This window comes from Asterias amurensis, chromosome 7 (genome assembly GCF_032118995.1).
Source record: "Asterias amurensis chromosome 7, ASM3211899v1".
Lineage (NCBI taxonomy): Eukaryota > Metazoa > Echinodermata > Asteroidea > Forcipulatida > Asteriidae > Asterias > Asterias amurensis.
In genome coordinates this window covers 13,835,884-13,853,734 of record NC_092654.1, presented here as the reverse complement: position 1 = coordinate 13,853,734, position 17,851 = coordinate 13,835,884, and the positions used below count along the sequence as shown (strand labels likewise).

Below are 17,851 nucleotides of genomic sequence, written 5' to 3'. Positions count from 1 at the left end.
AAATTTAAAGTTCAAAGTTTTGGTCAATGATTTTAATAACGTCACTCAATTTAAATTTTAACACCAAACAAAAATTTAATCTGTTTTTTTCAGCAAATAATATTAAAAGGCTAAATAGCAATTACAGAATTACAGATGTAACATTTAAAAAAAATCGTAAGACTAATTGTTTCTGTATTGGATACTTGGTGGAAAGCTTAATAACGAGTTCCTAAGTAAAAAAAAAATAAAATAACAATGAGAATCATTTTTGGACATTATCTCAGAAATTAGTAATAATCACTGTTTAAAAAAAAACATCTTTCTAAAGCATAATTCAGGTGAACTGAAACAAAATGTTAGAAAATGAACTTTCCTTTGCAGTTTGTGTAAGAAAATTTCTATTTATTATGGGGGAATTTTACTTGTATCTTATCATACCTCTTTTTTAAATATAATGATAGCCCAAACATATTTTTATGGTTCTTAATTTTTATGAAATATTTCTCATTATACATGTAAGTGTTGCTTAACTTGGCTTCGCCTCAGGTTTCATTCCCCCCTCGGGTGTACAAAACGCCATGAACCCCGTCACAGCATGCAACAATTGTATAATGTACCCAATTCAATTAGAAGGTCAGGGATCAGTACACAAATAAAAATTTGTCTTTGAAAAAATTCATCACATCTCAATTTTCAACAATAGTAATAATATTTATTAAAACCTTTAAGAAACACATTACTTTTATATTTGGCTCTTTGGACTGTCAAGTGTTTGTGGACATAAATCTAATTGGGAAACATATTCTAAAATTATCATTCACACTGTTTGCCTCAAACCTGCAAAGTTTTCCAATTACTTTGTGAACTAAAATGTCTGCTAATTTGAGGAGTCCAGAAGAATTTGCTTCAACAAAATTGCAGACTGTGTTAATTCAAGAGGGTATAACAAGAAAACCAACCAATTTTCAGGTATATTTATGTGTGGAAATTGTTTTTTTCTTCAAAAAATGAAAAATCTTTCCAACTATGTAGGCCTATTCTTTTTTATAGCAAGAACTTCCTAGAGCACAAAACACCAAACCCAAATGCAATATGTCCCTTTAAACATGGTGAGGTAAATCAACATTAAAAAGTCAGACTCAATACTTATTATCAAACCTTGTTGAAAATTCATCACATCTCAAATTTCAACAATTCCGATCACATTGTCATCAAAACTTTCTCCAACAGAAACATTGCTTTTAGAATTGACGCTTTGGTCTATGAACGATGAAAGCATTTGTTACAGTACATGGGCAATATCCACACTAATGGGCACAAAAGTGTGACATGGAAAGGGAATAATGGATAGTAGTAACAAAATTAAGTATGTTGTCATGTATTTTTGTCTGTGTACATTCAGAAGCAGATGAGGACTGTGGTTAACAAAAAAAGATGCCTGTCTTACAAAGTAATCCCTTTGGTCCATAGTGTGGAGTTGCCCACATAAGATGTGAATCTGGGCCCAGTTTGATAAAGCATAAAAGCAAAACAACTTGCTCAACACAGAAAAGTATTCAGGTTTCCACCCAAAATAACATAGCAAATAAGTTTGTCAAGAAGTGTTTTCTGCCTAACAGCTTTATGAAAAGGGCCCTGGTTGGAAACGTGTTTTGGAAGTAGGGTATAATTATCAACACTAAAAGGTGCCTCAAAACTGTGTGGTTTTCCTTAAACTTTGTTTTTTGTGGAGTAAAACATTCCATTTACTTTGTGAACTAAAATAGTCCGCCATTTTTAGGAGTCCATAATTTGCTTCAACAAAATGACAGACTTTTTACTTCAAGAGAGTGTAGAAAGAAAACCCAACAATTTCCAGGTACATGTTTATCTGTGTGGATCATTATTTTTTTATTTTTAAACATACTTTCAACTATATCCATTTCACAGCAAGCATTTTCTAAAGCCCAAAACTGTAACACCCAACTGGAAAGCGAAGTCTCCCCTTTAGGCATGTGGGATAGTTCAACAATAAAAAGCCAGACTCGGTACTTTTATCAAATCTTGTTGAAAATTCATCACATCTCAAATTTCAACAGTTTCAATCACATGGTCATTAAACCTTCTTCAAGAGACACATTGCTTTTAGATTTGTGTGTAATTATCAACACTAAGGTGCCTCAAAACTGTGTGGTTTTCCTTATACTTTGTGTTTTGTGGAGTCTAAAATAGTCTGCCATTTGAGGAGTCATGAAAATGGCAGGTTGTGTTATAGTTCAGGAGGGTAAAAAAAAAAAAACAATTTCCATGTTTATTTTGGTGGATAATTATTTTCTAATTTCAAAACAAATTGTCAGCAATTTCACGAAGGGTCAAAAAGTCCCCTGCAGCCAAATAGTCTGTTTTGAGAAAACCGCGTTTTAAGTTTAGCTAATTTTGAAACTACTAGTTGGTAGACTATTCAAAATTTAGTCTTGGAATTTTTTACATGTCAGGGAAGAAGTGATCCTAAAAACTGTGAGGTTTTCCAAATACTTTGTGGACTATGATGGTCTGCCATTTTGGGGAGTCAAACTACTGCTTCAACAAAATGGCAGATCATTTTAGTTCAAGACGGCCAAGGAAAACCAAACAATTTCCAGATGTATTTGTGCGGATCACTATTTTCTAAATTTAAAACATCTTTGGATGACAGTCATTGAAGAGCGGCATATAGGGTGGTGACATGGGCCTTCAGTGATACATGGTAGATGTTCATCCATGACTGCACAGAGATTTCTGGCTTTCGTTGAGTGGTTTCACATCACCAACCGTGATGGAAATGACTAGAAGTGGCTGCTGTGAAAATCTTGGTGTAAAATGAAGAACCAATGCTTTGCAACATTTAGCATCATCTTGTTTGCAGTGGCTCTTTGGTGAATGTCCTTGATGCAGCCATTGAGTTTCATTAATAGTGTTGCAGTCTGGCATAAACATGTGTCCGTGGTCGCCTCAAGCTCACATTGTAATGGGGACGCATTCCTGGAGTCACCCTCCTCATCACCTGTTCGCTTTCAATCTCTCCCAATGTGGAGAAGATGTCACTGCAAGATAAAAAAAATCAAAGAAAAACAAATAACTAGTAGAAATAATTATTGGTTACCTCACCTCTGTAGGTTATCAAAACTTTCCACCCTCTCAGCTTTATTATGGAAACATAAAGAACTTAATTCTGTTTAGCGTTAAAAATGAGTTCACTCTTAATCGTAAAACCTTGGCCAAGGCTAAGAATGATAATCTAATACTAATAATCTACCATTCGGACAACCTCTCATTGAGCCAAACACAGTGATGGCAACCTACTCGATCATTTGTAAATTAAGGACAATAAGTCTGAAATCCGGAATTACACAATATCCCCCAGAAAAAGGGAGACTTAAAGCATAACTCCGTTACCCTCCCTATATTTTTACGAGGGATTCAAAGCATAGCACGATATAGGTGCCTGCCTAGCCTGTGTGTGGAGCACAATAGATTTCCCGGTTCAAAGAATATGGTCAACTAACCACAAAAGAAATGCATACTCTGAGTTTTTCCATTTGTAAAGTGGCCAACGTAAGCTAGTTTGAATAAGATTTTACTTTGTATACACCATCAGACATGGTTGAAATAACGAAAATGTATGGACAAAATTGCACAGTTTTCGCATGGGGCACTTTCGTAATATTTGCGGGATCTACATGCAGATTTGACATTGTTGTTCTGATGTAACGAACTTTGATCAAAGGTTTTATATAAACACCATCAAAATACCTTCTCTATAGCATCTGCACTCAGGCCTGGAATAACATGCAGGCTACGGAGGCCATCGGTCTCCATTGCCCCATGTCTTGGCCTTGGTGCCCTTCAAAAGTTTCCCATCGAAGTGCCCTTTGCAAAATGCAAATGGCCTTGCCCTTTCAACATGAAATTCCAGGCCTGCTCATGAGTCTGTCTACACTGCTGCCCCTTTCAATGTTCGATTTATCTTGTACATAAGGATTTGTTGTTATAATAGTTCTGAGCAGTATTACCTGAGCATCCCTTGTCGCTAGGCAACATCTGAGCAGAACACAAACAACTGAAGAGGTTTTCCATCATCTCATTTTCTTATGTGCTCGTCTTGTCATTTCTCTTTTAGACCTGTAAAGAAAACAATTCGGGTTGAAAACAAAAATTGACTAGAGTGGGACTCGAACCGACCACCTCCAGAATAACGTGTAGACATTTCTACCAACTCTCCGTGTCGAATGATCCCTGGCTACACGACAGTTTAAAACGATGTAAGTACAATGTTTGTACGACATAGGTCAAGATAGCTCAGTTGGTATAGAGTGCTGTCACATTAAAGGAACACGTTGCCTTGGATCGGACGAGTTGGTCTATAAAAAGCGTTTGTAACCATTTGTTTTAAAGTGCATATTGTTGGAAAGATGTTTTAAAGTAGAATACATTAATTCACACATATTTGCGTCGAGGTTGCATGGTTTTCCTTTTACTTTGCGAACTAACACGGTCTGCCATTAATGGGAGTCAAAAATTTGACTCCCATATGGCCGACGGTGTTTGTCAACAAAGTATGAGGAAAACTACGCAATTTCGAGGCAAATAATATGTGTGGATCATTGTATTCTACTTTAAAAATATCTTTCTAATCAATGCATTTTATAACAAATGGTTACAACACTTTTCAAAACCCAGCTCCACCAATTCAAGGTAACGTGCTCCTTAAATCCATTATTTAAAAACATTTATGTTTTAAGTACATGGGTGTCAAATTGCCTGAGTTTTGATGCAAATATTTCAAATGAATCATACTTTTATATGACGACTTAAAACTGTATGCAATTAGCATTCCGCAAGATCAAAAAACATAAAGGGGGGACCAGTAGCTCTATCTTGAGGCATCTTTCTACAGTACGCTCTGTATAGTCTTCACCATAAGATGGATCAATCACAGGATTAACTTAAATGAATGCAATATAGGATATTTCAATGTTACACTTCAAGGGGTGCGTTTTGGCGACAGTAACCAATAAAAGTTTTGATTATTGGCCTGTGATTAACCAATGGCTAATTCAACCAAAAAAGTTATTGGTTACATCCGCCAAGGCATTCTGGTAAAGAAAAATGTGCACAGTGAAATCATTCAATTGGTGACAACGAAATACATGTACCCTGAATATATTCATGCATACCTTTAGACATTAATGGTTGGCACACACCACCAAGGTGGGCACTAGGCAGTCACAGAAACGTGGCCATAACATGCCACAACAAAATCATTAAAATGAAAACTGTTTCAATTCTGGATGCACAGTTCAAATACAGGAGTTCAGTAAAACCTTTTTGTTAGCGGTACTGAGCCCAATTTCATGGCTCTTCTTACTGCAGATTTCTGTGCTTACGAGCAAGCGCCGAGTTTCTGTGATAGCCTTGTAAGTGTAGAATGCCTAGTAACAGGGAGTACACGCGCAGAAGCCAAAATTCACCGCTAACCCGTAAAATACGCGTGTCGTAAGCACAGAATTCCCTGCTTCCAAAACCTCTATTCTGTGCTTACGATAAGCAGAGCCATAAAATTGGGTCCTGTCGTTAGCTAATTTATTTAAAGAAAGAATAACAACAAACTTGACTGCAACTTACCATGTATGTATTGCAGGATGATGGCAACAAAGCTTCTATGTATGTATACTCGTGTCTCTTCAGCAGCCATTTCAGGGGAGGCCTTGCTGGTGGGCTGCCTCCCCACACATCTTCCAGCACATCTCAGAGTGTCATCTTCTCAAGGATTCCTACAAGTAAATAAACAAATATTGGGATTGAGCAAAGGAAAAAATGCCCAGTCTGTTTACCTTGAGGTTTATAATTTGATAAGTAAAATAAATAAAGAGTACAACACATGATAAAACAACTTATTGACCCAATTCACATGATGCCATAATAATATTTGTAGTATTAACATTTCACAATAACTGTCTCAATGCGCTCTACATTATTGCATTGGTCATTTGGCCATAACATTCTTTTAATCGGTTTCAGCTCCCTTTGGGGTATACAACCTGGGCAACCCTATGCTCTAAGGGCTTTTCATACACAGTATCAACCTCTACCCTAGCTGGTACCCACTTATAGTGTCCCGACCGGAATTAGAATACACACTCCGATGGCCTAACCACCAGAACTTAAATTTGATGATCAGGAAAATCTTCGTTGCGCCATTTTGGGAGTGTTATACAATAAATTTCTCCATGATTGTGCAGTTAGTGAACATATTAGGTAACACTCAATCCATTAAACAAATTTTTAAATGCCCACCATAAAATTCATATACAATTTTACTCCCATAATGGCAAATGCTGCAATCAGCAGCCTTAAATGACAATGATGCAAGGGGGCCAAATACTTATTTTATTGCAGGGACTCGGATAAGCTATACTGTGTGTTTGATTAGTTGCTGGGGATTATTCACAAATCCGATTGGCGGAACTAACAAGGTAAAGCAGAAAAAAGAAACATCTTTAGACCAATATGAATATGAAACCCTACAATGAGTCTTTTCAAAACCTTAAATACCACAAAGAAAAACACAGTAATGCCTAAACAAAGAAAACAACAAAATTGTTTAATCGCACTGGATACTATTGGTGACTGCTCAATATAATTGTGAACATAAAAACTTACTTGGTAATTAGCAATGGAGAGTTGTTGATGGTATAAAACATTGTGAGAAATGGCTCCCTCTGAAGTAACGTAGTTTTCAAGAAAGAATTTATTTTCCACTAAAATATTTGAATTTGATTTCGAGACCTCAGAACAAAAGGTCCCAAAATCAAGCATCTGAAAGCACACAACTTCGTGTGACAATGGTGTTTTTCTTCCATTATTATCTAGCAACTTCGACCACCAATTGAGCTAAAATTTTCACAGGTTTGTTATTTTGTGCCTATGTTGAGATTCACCAAGTGAGAAGACTGGTCTTTGACAATTACCAAAGGTGTCCAGTGTCTTTAAACTAGAAAAAAAAACTACAGTGACAAAGAAAAATTATAGCTTGAAATCAAAATGGCTTTAACTACATAAACCCACTACTCAAACCCTTTGTTGTAACCAACAATGTCAATTATACTTTTCCTGAAAAGTCAACAACAATTCATTGAGAACAATAGAACGTACCCCACGCTACATGTAGGTCAAATGACTATCTTCAAGGTAAATAATGTGCTGTCAAAATTGAGTCTCGACAGTTGATATCACTTATTATATTTTGAAAAAGTGACAAAACAAAATGGGAGGGAGTTCAGGTTTGCTGAGAACCTGCCAAAATCATGCAAAACATTTCTTAACAATTCTTCCTTTTTGAGTTTTTTTTAGAAGAGTAACAGACGACAAAAACAAGACTCAGGCAAAATTTACTTCATTTTCAAGTAAGTTTACCAAGTAGGTTTTTATGCCAACAACTACTTTGAGTAATTACCAGTAGTGTCCAGTGCCTTTAATAAAAGATTTTAAATGGTAAAATAATGTAGAAATTAAACTTTAAAAAGGCCACATATTAACAGAGGTATTAACAACAGGGGTAAGCCTGGGCAACTAGTGCAGGGGTCGAAATTAAGTGTATTTCCATGGTAGTCAGCAGGGCTAGTGACCAATAATTTTTAGTAGTCCTGATAAGATTTTGGTAGCCCGAAAGACACATTATGTCTCGCGTCACGGCTCAAACTTTACAATACACCAATAACATAGTTCTTTATTGTTAGTGATGATGATTTTTGCATTATTTTTCCACTAGCCCGTCGGGCTATCAAACTGGAAAAATCAGTAGCCCGGCTGTAAATGTGGTAGTCCCGGGCTAGCGGGCTAGTGGCAATTTCGACCCCTGTAGTGACATTTACTACTTGACTAGTCGCACCACAAACAGTTGCGAATTCGAACTACATGTATTTGCGAGTAATTTTTAATTCCCAAGATGCAATGCAGCATTTGTTTGCCGCAGGCAAAATATACTAAACTTCCTGCTGAAAGGATTGATAGATTGTGTCACTGATGTCAGTGATGTTCAAGGCAACATGATTTACCTAGTAGTTGAATAGCGGTTGTCCTGACTCGTCTAAGCAATCAATAGTGTCGACCCTAGTCACACAAGTCGCCCAGGCTTAAACAGAAGTAGGCAATAGCAATGCAATGCGAGATCAAAGTTGAAACAGAATGTGCTAATTGAATGCATGTTAAATATTCCCTTCATAGTACTGTAAATATTGCAAGATGATGAGACATTGAACTATAGAGAATGCTATCATTTTTGCCACAGATGTGAATACTGTTTTGTAAAGTACATGTAGACTCCTACTCAAAATTATAAAATAAACTCAAAAATCATACACACTGTATAAAGCATTTAAAGGTACTTGACATGTTTGGTTATCGACAAAGACCAGTATTCTCACTTGGTGTATCCTAACGTATACATCAAAAAACAAACCTGTGAAAATTTGGACTAAATTGGTCATCAAAACACCCTCGTTGCATAAATGTGTGTGCTTTCAGATGCATATAAGCTGAAGTATTTTATTGTTTGAATGAGAAATCACCTCTTTCTAACCAAACTATATGATACTTCAGGGGAAGCAGTTTTTCACAATGTTTCATACTATCAACAGCTCTCTATTGCTGGTTACCAAGTAATTTTTTTAATGCTAAAAATTATTTTGAGTAATTACCAACATTGTCGAGTGCCTCTATACACCCTTTGATAAAATTCTCTTTGTATTTCAGGAAAATTACAGAGGGACCATGGTCCAATACCTGGCTGTCTCACAAGCAAACAACTTAGTAATTAGCCTTATAACCAATTCATCACACTACACAAATACAATATGTAAAAGTTATGTTTAAAGCAACATTACATTATTGGCTTTTGCTAACATAACAGTTGCTGGCACTCCTGGCAGTGTAAGCACTTTATGTAATCCACCGTTTACAATGTACATAAACAAACCCGTATAGGCTAAAGATCGAACAGCCATGTGGGTAACGAGAAAATAGTGAACATTTATAACACATTTTCGCTCACTGTGCAACAAACTCAAAACGGGAAATAAGTTTTATAAACTTCTCATAAAATATGACATTTCAGACAGAAACCTTTAAAGGGATGTTTTCACTGTCAGTGTCAATCATCAATAGACCTAGATGATGTTAATATGTGATCTTAGACAAGTTTTGTTCATACCAATTATGTAATGTTCCTCAAAAAATCAACAACAAGATGATAAAAGTTACTTTTGAATATTAACGTTTACGGTAACAGGACCAAATACATTGTAGCTGTCAGTGTAAAATTTCAAACAATTAAACCGTGAATAGTCTCCATGTACCAGCCAGTAATTTCAAAATTAACTTCTAAACTTTAAAAATGGTTTGTCCAAACATACATTTTTGGCTGCCGGGGATTCATGGCCGTCCGTAAAATTACTGAAAATATGCATGGGTAATCTTCGGAATCTACACTTATTATTGAGAAATCAAATTTATTTAATTTATTTCATATACAATTACCAGGAGCTAAACAATATGCAAAGCATTTTTATGAGACCCATACAAATTGCAATAAAGACTGTATTATAGTTCTGAGCACTGCAGTGACAGCTGTTGCTTTGGTAAAATTTAGCTATGATCGATGTAAAACTACCATTCCTATTTTAAAAGATGTTAAATTTGCATCCAGGATAAAGATTGATAATTTTGGTTTAACCCTTACACCAATGTGTGTTAACACTGTTTACTCAGTACTTTCCTGAGTCCTGTGAAAAGTCCATTCAAGATGAATGCCCTATTTGTATAGGTTAAAAATAACCCATTACATGTTTTTAGAATAAACAATGCAATTACTACTGACAAAATAGTATCAGAAATCATTGAGGTATTTAAGTGTGTGCAAGGAAGACCATAATTAAGCCTACTAGAAACTTGTATATCATAGATCAATCAGAAGCTTGATGAAAATACGCAGGTAATGAAAAAATAGATTTATTTAGGGATTGTTCTTCTTCATTCCTGGAAGACCGTTGAATTTAATTCGTCTATTTTGTAGCCCAAATAGCCTAATTCAGCCAGTGTGTCCCTTTAAATTGGTGATGTGCCACTGTTTGAGGCCAAGTAGTGGGTGGAGAATCTGGCCTTGTTGTAGATTGTTGAAACCCTGGGCGCCACGATGGGACGGAGGGGAAAATCGGGATTGTGAATCTTGGGTTGACCGAAGAAACGAGGGCAGGGGGATGCAGAAGTATTTCGATGGCAGTACCTGGGTGAGCTGATGGCCTTAGACTGATGGAGAGATCGGAGCTTGTTGCTGATCTTGTGTTCGATGACCAGACTGGAGTTTCTTGGTAAATGTATGTAAGTGTTGGTCGACAGAATCGCAATCTCCTTGAGGTTATAAGTCAGATGTGGACTCGACCACAAACCCTAACCTTAACTCAACCATAACTCTACTCTAAACCTAACTAAAGTCCATATCCAGATCCTGCTAATCCTCAAGAACACCAACCTACCAAGACCATTCAAAAGCAAGCAGTAGAATGCTGCCATCTAAGCCCTACCTAAAGACCAATCCATCCACTTCATGCCAGCCGACACACCACTGTGGACATACATTATCTACCACTAAGTATGACCACAAGGTGACTAAAATTCTGTCGACTGACACTTATAGATGCCTACCAAAAAGACCCATCTTGGCCATTGAATGCAAGATCAGCAACAAGCTCCGATCTCTCCATCAGTCTAAGGCCATCAGCTCGCCCAGGTACTGCCATCAAAGGACCTCTACATCCACCTGACCTTGTTTCTTCGGTCAACCCAAGAATCACAATCCCGATGTTCCCCTCCGTCCCATCGTGGCGCCCATGGTTTCAACAACCTACAAGACCAAAATCTCACCAAGATTCTCCGTCCACAACTTGGCCTCAAACAGAACTACACCACCAATTTAAGCCAGTATTGTTGAGCTTCTAGTAAATGGGGTTTATTGATCAATAGTGTTCTTCAAAAGTGTTTGGCAAATAGAAACTATCATTTCAAAGTAAAATTTTAATTTGTTGATTTTTATCTACTTTTTTTCATATTAGTATGCATTTTTCACCTAATGATCTGGAGATCAATATAAAAAAGCCATTAGCGACCTTATAGTTCTAACCAGCACATAAGTGTAAAAATGACTAATTGTTTATGGAATGTTCGAGCTGAAGGCAAGTACTTTTGTAGTTAAATGATTTTACAATTCAAAGTCTATTCTCTGACTAAATCAATTGCCACAAAAGCCATTGTTTGAAGTAAATTAAATGATTTGGATTATATCAATAATAAGTGTACATTTCTAAAGACCTCAATGATTTGTTGATACTATTTTATATGTAGTACTACATGGTCCATTCGAAAAACATAATGTTGGTATACATAAACAATAAAAATAAGCCATTCATCTTGAGTGGACTTACAAGTTGATGCTGCACGAGTTCTGTAGAACCATTTACAAACCCCGATTGTCATAACATGATAAGAATTTGTAATTTTACATCAATCATTGTTGGAATTTACTGAAGCAACAGTTAGCACTGTGATTGTTTACTAAAGAGTATAGATTTACAGAATAAATGTTTTATTGATACATTTGGATCCATTTCTGGATGTGATCTACACTGACCTGATTCAAATCTTCTTCTTGCAAGCTTGAGTGTACAGATCCGACCTTGAGTCTTGAAACATCTTGAAAGCATTTTCAACCACATCTGCAAAATAAAGTATAAGAACATCCATTAAAAGGGCTAGATGTGATTCATATCATTTTCTGTAATGAACAATTAGAGAGCCAGTAGGCCCTATATATCAACCACAAAAACAGATGTTATAATGAAGTTTTATGATGCACATTGTCACGAGTTCAAACAATTTGTACTTGACGATTCCACAGGTCACATCAACTTGACCTGTCAGATACTTTGATGGCTGTATGGTACGCACGATCTCCAACTGTAAGACAAGTCAATTTTTTTCAAACAGACTAGGCATGCTAAACGATATCGATAATGTGCATAATCTAGTATTGTGCAATACTCAACTATCACGAAACACCATCTATTGGCTCCGCACCACAGAGATCACCTATCACCACTCAGAACGCCCTCTATGAGTGGAATAATCCCAACCCGAATAATTGATGACCCGCTGAGCCGCGACAGAGTTGGACTTAACCATTCTGTGTTTGACAGCATGCATCGTAAAAATAGAAATGTATGAAAAACCCAATGCGAGATTTATAGACGAGACTCAATAATTGCCAGATGCGAGATGGCAGATATATACAACCATTGGGCAGACGATGTTTTTGCTAGAGATACACCAAGACTATTTGTTGTTATTATTGGTTTATTAATAAAACACATTCAAACATCGCAGCTACAAGCTGAATTAAGTTTAAAATACAGAGATTCATATAAAAAATTAGAAAAGTTAAAATTTACAAACAAACAAAAAGACTAACGGCACATTCGAGTCAATGTGCTCTTCAGGCCAATGTACCTGCTATGGTAAGCGACACAAATGGGGGAAAGGATATCCGCATAAAAACGTGTTTCTATTCAAAAAACGATTTCACCTCCTGGCATGGAGTTAATAGACATAGGGCCAAGGAAGAAGCGGTACTAATTATTTATTCAGATCATCATCATCATCATCTCCTCTTCCTATACTGTACAGAAACCTCCTCTGGAGATACACGCACATTGGTCGAGGTGCAAAACTAGCAGGTGCAGACACAAACTCAAGGCATGAAAGAAATGCATACTGTGCAAGTAAAAGCATTTAAGGATTTTGTGTGGGGGATGGATATTTTATTTAACTGAAGGTGACACCGTTCAGCCTGGTCTTGAAGACATAAGTTATTAAAGCAGGAACATGAGAATCAATAATATTGATAATTTTTTATGATTTTAACAAATAGATTTGGAATATGGGATTTTAATTTTTAGCATAGTTAAAACTTAGCTCCCACTTACTCTTTGTCTTTTCTGAATACCATGCAGTAAGGCAGGTCCTGTAAACTACTGTGGCACCACCACAGTGAGTGGCACACAGTAAACAGAACACGCATTCATGACATCGTGTTTTGGGCACGGAGTCAGAAGGAAATTGAGCGGATTTTGTACATGTATTTTAAGTGCTAAATAACCAAAGATTACCATGCACGAATTACCAGCGGTTTAACGGAAATGCATTACGACAGGAGGAAATTAAAACAAAACAAAATTTACCTTTTCTTGGTGAAATTAAGAACTACATCACTGAGTCATATCCTCTTAATTGTAAAATGGCGCTGCTCAACTCGCGTATGCGCACTGCTAAATCCTAGCTCGTGGTGGCGGGGTGTCACCGCTTTTGTTGACGTCAAAATGTTTAGTTTTTTTATCCAATGGCATCGCCGTATTTCGGAAAAATGAATATTGATCACATTAGTCTTTTAACCAGTGGATTATTTAGGTTTGCTCACTTTCCTTGGCTATTATTTTTAACATTCTGTAAAAGATTTCAACTTTTTCATTGCAGTCTGTGGTTTCCCAAGATAAACCAAAATTACCGATAATAACCACGTATGTTTTTGGGTTTTTTTTTGCTATAAAATGGCACAAAGATTGTTTTCATTCTTAAAATAGTACAAAGTTTCGGTAAAAAATCATAAATCTTCGTCAGCTATATCGTGAATTCATAGAGTAGGACCAGTCCTTGCTCTATGGTCACTTTGAGTTGTTATAATCTTATTCTGTTGCCATAGCGTGGTAAATTCTGAAGAATACCGTTGATTTCTTCAACAACAAACAACACGCCCCGTAAAGCGGCCCCACAAAAGAAAAATATAAGCAGCTGAGCGGCGGGCGGTGAATAACCTGAACAAAATAATACTCAAGTAAACGTTGGACCTGTCTTTGATAAATAGGCTAAATAGCAATTAATGAATTACAGGTGTAACATTTGAGTCAAGTGAGATATATTCACTGATTCAGGGAGGAACAAATAATGAATCCACAACAAACAGTGATGGCTGACAACGAGCATGCGCGAGACGATATAAATATAATACGCTAAATAGCAATAATCACAGAATTACAGTTAAAGCGCAAGACTACCTGTTTCTAATAGAGGATACAATGGTGGAAAGCTAAATGTTTTATTAGGGTTTCAAAAGTTCAGAACTAGACATTTCGATGACTTGTTGTAGACAAAATTGTCTGCACATTACTTCATACGGATTTTTTTTTGAAAATGTTTTAATTATATTTGTTTACCACCATGTTTACCATAAGTATTGTAGCCTAAATTATTTTCAGGGGGCGACTTTGCTAGGGGCGACATTGTTTGGGGGGCGATTTTGTAACAACCCGCGAGCCAGTTAGGGGGGCGACTTTGCAGGTGGCGACTTTGTTGGTGGCGAGCTTGCTAGGTGGCGAGATGAGTCAGATGACCAGCCTCCATCTTGAGTTTGGTAGTTTCTTATAAAACTAGATTACTTCAGACGGAAATAACATGGATTTTGCAATCAGCAAGCTGTTTGACTTAAATTAATCAATGTTTACAAATCCTGATGTGCCAAGCCATGAACTTTGATCTTGAAGAATGGCTCCCACACTAGACGCTCAATAATGGCTCCCCCCACCAAACATTCAATAATGGCTCCCAAACTACATGTTCAATGCCTCCCCCAACTACACGTTTAACAATGGCTCCCCCAGCTGCAGGCACAATAATGGCTCCCAACTACACATTCAAAAATGGCTCCCCAACTACACATTTAATAATGGCTAATCAACTACTTGTCAATAATGGCTCCCCCAACTACACGTTACGTTAAATCCTGCCTCCCCAACTACACGTTCAATATAGGCTCCCCAACTACACGTTCAATAACGGCTCCCCCAGCTGCATGTACAATAATGATCCCCAACTGCTGGTTTCAAAAATGGCTCCCCAACTTCACTTTAAATAGTGGCTCCCCTAATTGAGTGTGCTTTTAGTTGGGAAGCCATTATTGAAACCCGCAGTTGGAGGATCATTATTGAATGTGTAGTTAGTGGAGCAGTTATTGAACGTGTAGTTGGGGAGCCATTATTGAACATATAGTTGAGGAAAATTTTGCATTCTTTTCGCTCTGTGGTGCAATCTTAGGACATTTAGAGGCCTAATTGAAACAGAACAATGTAGGTCTTCAAGAGCAAAACTTGAGCCTCATGATAAAGGTTGTCAAAAACATGGAGGGACACTTGATGTCCCCTACCCTTCAAAAAGTGGGGGACACAAAATTATAAAAGCTTTGCTTCAAATATATGAATATTCCTGGTCTTTTCATGGAAAACCTCCTTTACTGAAAACTTCTCCCTCAACAAATCCAGAAAGTTCTCATCTCGGGCGTATCTGATACGACAAGACAAAAGCACTAAGCTGTCATTGTTGGTCAAATGCACCAAAGTCTTTATTAGATCAGGGAAAGAATCCTCTAAGTACACAATGTCTGCTCCTAAGACCAGGTCGTATGGCTTCGGGAACTCCTGCAGGTTCTCTCCCCATGTAAGCTCCTTGACAGATGCAGCAATCCCACCTCTGACACCAAATTCAGGAATGTTTGCCTCCAGGTTTGCCTGCAGCTGGTTCAATGCAATTTTACGATCAGTTAGATCTACGTGGCCACCGAGGAGTGCTGCTACTATTCCAACAAGTCCGGTTCCCGCCCCTAACTCGATAACAGATTTGTTCTCTAATGAGAGTTGGAGTTTGTCAACATTTTGTTCCAGGTATTCTGCCAATACTACTGCCTGTTTATCAATAAAAACAAAACAACATCATATTTTTATGAAATAAACAGCCGGGATGCACTTTTCAGGAAATTGTAGAGCTTGGTTTAAATTTTGAGTTTTGATCTCACAACCAATAGACCGATTGTGCTCCGTGCGTCACGTGACCTATAGTGAGTATTGGAAGTAAACAAACACGGCGTACTGCAAATATATGTGCGTTAAAAAGACATGATTACTGTTGCAATTTTTGTCTCAAAAAGGACTAAATTCTCAAAATCACTAAAGAATATTCCAGAGTTTGTAACTAGAGACCTTACCACCCGGTGGCTGTTATGGGTAAACACAGTTCCGCCAAATATGAAATTACAAGAGAAAGTTCACAAGATACCATGTGTTTGTGCATGGAAAGTGTGGTTTTACATTGCCCTCGTTGTAATGATTTTGCTGCCAATAGTTTCAATAAAAATCTCATTAAGAAGCTGCAAATCCCTTTATTTTCACCCTCAAAATTCAATATTAGAAGGGATAGCTGTCAGCAGTGAGTCAGACAAATTTGCGATATCCCTTATCACAGCCAAAATTCACGCCGTGCACAACGCAAAATCCACGGCGCGTGAGCTCGCCCAAACCCCAGTAATTTACGTAGTCTAACCATACTTTCAAAAGAAACCTCTTTTGTAGAGTAGAACACTGGGAACATGTGATTTAAATCAATGCCAGTGCCACAGTATTCAACTTCACAAAAGGGGCTCCGTTTTTAGTTAAAAGTGTTATTTATTGAAAATACAGCCAATATGGTCCATCGGTACGAGTCTTCCCATGTCTTAAATGTGTAGCTGTGTTTTTCTATACCCACTATAGGTCATGTGATCACACATAAACATTGGTAGCGCAATCGGTCTATAAACGTATTGTGATTGCAATTTTAGAAGTGGTATTATGACAAAACAATCCATTGTGCCAGGATGTAATCCATTGTGCCAAGAAAAATCTCTAAGTTAAGATTCCTACAACCTGACTACTAATACTATTGACCCATTTCACCTGACTTCATCATCAGAAAAATCTTAAATGCGCCATACTGGTTGGCAATTTCACTGTGCGTTTTCATATATTACTCTATGCATAGAGTATGCTGTGAGTCATAAGTGCGCATTTTAGACGACGCGGCCTTAACACACATAAACCTAACTTCCCACCAACATTGTGAGCGTGGCATCAGTCGCCGCGTGTGACACACGTGCAAGGGGGTCAATAAATCATCCGCATAGATAGAACTACAGGAACTTGTCTCCACGAGGATACGATACCTATTTGACCTAACAGTTCTAGGACTGTAGGAGTAACAAATCTCAACATGCATTGGACAATGAAAATAAAAGTTGGTAACGTACAGCGTCCCATACAACTGCTGCCACCCCAAGTTCCTCCCACTTCTGTCGAATCGTCACACTCTTCCCTGCAAAGCTGAAGGTTTTCATCTCCTCTCTGAAGGCGCTCAGAATAGTTGGCTGATACGGTACAAGGGCCATGCTGCTCGGTGGAGTATCCACTAATATTTGCCTAGGACTGGGTTGTGGGTAAGCATCAAAACTATCCCAGGCACAAGTCAACTGTTGTTGTTGGTGGCAAATTTTGAGATCATTTAAAATCCCAAGAAATGTTATTGTTGAACTTGTTGCTGAAGTTTTGCAGATTTCAATCTTCCTGGCCCTGCTGCTGCCAGCTGATGAGAAAAGATAAAACACCAAACCTCCTAAAAGGATGAGATTAACCACACATCGCATCTCTTACTACATCTTAAAGTTCACAACAAAATTAAAATTCCACGTGGCTGCAGAGCATGAATGTTGTTTTCATTTTTGTTTTGCTGTTTTGAATGGCGCCCTCATTAGACGGAATGGAATTTCCATTTATTTCCCGACAAATGAGGCCGTGTCCGAAACGACGACTTCGGCTACAGCTACGTCTAGATCAGCGCGTCTACCAGTGTTGAAGAATAGGCAGACGCGCGCGATCTAGCCCTAGCT

The 17,851-nt window shown here is 37.5% G+C and overlaps 1 protein-coding gene across 2 annotated transcripts; it reads right to left on the bottom strand.

The window, feature by feature from the left end:
* Positions 1-116: 116 nt before the first annotated feature.
* LOC139939832 (protein N-lysine methyltransferase METTL21A-like) lies at positions 117-17,733 on the bottom strand. 2 transcript variants are annotated; one of them, XR_011786355.1, is made up of 6 exons: positions 17,216-17,733; positions 13,290-15,839; positions 11,684-11,768; positions 5,626-5,774; positions 4,014-4,122; positions 117-3,044 (listed from the first exon to the last, which is right to left on the bottom strand). XR_011786355.1 is itself a non-coding variant. In XM_071935975.1 (2 exons), exons 1-2 carry the CDS (start codon positions 17,606-17,608, stop codon positions 15,330-15,332), a joined length of 903 nt encoding a protein of 300 aa, XP_071792076.1. In that variant the 5' UTR covers positions 17,609-17,733; the 3' UTR covers positions 11,779-15,329. The 2 variants fall into 2 exon arrangements, 1 of the variants encoding a protein (XP_071792076.1); XM_071935975.1 differs by lacking the exons at positions 117-3,044; positions 4,014-4,122; positions 5,626-5,774; positions 11,684-11,768 and having other exon boundaries at positions 11,779-15,839.
* Between the last annotated feature and the right edge of the window lie 118 nt (positions 17,734-17,851).